The sequence below is a fragment of the Capsicum annuum genome, unplaced genomic scaffold, assembly GCF_002878395.1.
Source record: "Capsicum annuum cultivar UCD-10X-F1 unplaced genomic scaffold, UCD10Xv1.1 ctg31956, whole genome shotgun sequence".
NCBI lineage: Eukaryota > Viridiplantae > Streptophyta > Magnoliopsida > Solanales > Solanaceae > Capsicum > Capsicum annuum.
This window is the reverse complement of record NW_025838629.1, coordinates 1-1,079: the sequence shown is the minus strand read 5'-3', so window position 1 is coordinate 1,079 and position 1,079 is coordinate 1. Positions and strand designations below refer to the sequence as shown.

At 37.1% G+C, this 1,079-nt stretch overlaps 1 protein-coding gene across 1 annotated transcript; it reads left to right on the top strand.

The window, feature by feature from the left end:
- On the top strand, positions 1-1,073 carry LOC124891187 (ATP-citrate synthase beta chain protein 1-like). The gene is made up of 3 exons (XM_047402992.1): positions 1-112; positions 203-326; positions 751-1,073. The coding sequence occupies exons 2-3, from the start codon at positions 219-221 to the stop codon at positions 1,006-1,008; spliced, it is 366 nt and encodes a 121-aa protein (XP_047258948.1). The 5' UTR covers positions 1-112; positions 203-218; the 3' UTR covers positions 1,009-1,073.
- The last annotated feature ends 6 nt before the right edge of the window (positions 1,074-1,079 follow it).

The window sequence follows — 1,079 nt, the reverse complement described above, 5'->3', positions numbered from 1 at the left end:
GTACTAAATTCACTTTTATAATAAGCAATTTTAACACTTTATACAGAATTGAAGCTGCCTGTTCTGCACATCCCACTGCTGATGTATTTATAAGCTTTGCATCTTTCTGAAGGTTGGTAGTGTTACTAGCCCTCCGTATTGAAAATCTGATAATGCAAAAGATGTGCTCTGTCTGATCATTAATTTCTTCATCGCAATGCAGTGCTGCTGCGTGCTCCATGTCTGCTCTTAAACAGCCTACCATCAGAGTCGTGGCTATTATAGCCGAGGGTGTTCCTGAGTCGGACACTAAGCAGATGATTGCTTATGCAAAGTCAAACAACAAGGTAAATTTCTGTGCATGCATTCATATAGCATTGTTTCGTTGTTGTTACTGCTTCTATTTCCGTATTCCCCTTTTCAAACTGCTTTGAGAAACTTCACTTCAGCCAAGGGTCTATCAAAAGCAACCTCTCTATCTCTACTAGTTAAACTGCATGGCATGTTGTTGTAGATATTCAAATAATCATGTTGTTGTAGATATTCAAATAATCATGAAAAATCAAAGGATGAATAAACATTAGAATCACATTTTAAAAAAAACAAAGTAAGTAATTTTACTCATTTTAGCCCTTACATAAAGTAAACTGATTCTTGAACCCCTTTCACGCTCATGTCACGTCAAGGTACTACAGAAACAAAAACCGGCAAAATCAGATCAAATTTGGGCATACCAATCTAACATATGATGTAAACGGTGCTCATTTTCAGGTTGTTATTGGTCCAGCTACTGTTGGAGGCATTCAAGCTGGAGCTTTCAAGATTGGTGATACTGCTGGAACAATTGACAACATTATTCAGTGCAAGCTTTACAGACCTGGATCTGTGGGCTTTGTCACAAAATCTGTGAGTACTTTGTGGAGTCTTTTTCACCAAGACTTTGTTGGTCGAATTAGCAGAATATTTCATCCAAACGTCTATACCTTATTGATTCCAATAGTTCAACTAAATCGTTCAATTATATTGTAAGTACCTTTAGCAAACGTTTGTGCGGTCTGGAATTTTCCAAGCAGAATAGATTGAATACTAGCAGTCGTATT

Bases quoted from the DNA above. Each gene is read 5' to 3' on its own strand.
- LOC124891187 (XM_047402992.1), top strand. From the start codon at position 219: ATGTCTGCTCTTAAACAGCCTACCATCAGAGTCGTGGCTATTATAGCC. The intron at 327-750 runs GTAAATTTCTGT...GCTCATTTTCAG, and splicing joins ATGCAAAGTCAAACAACAAG to GTTGTTATTGGTCCAGCTAC.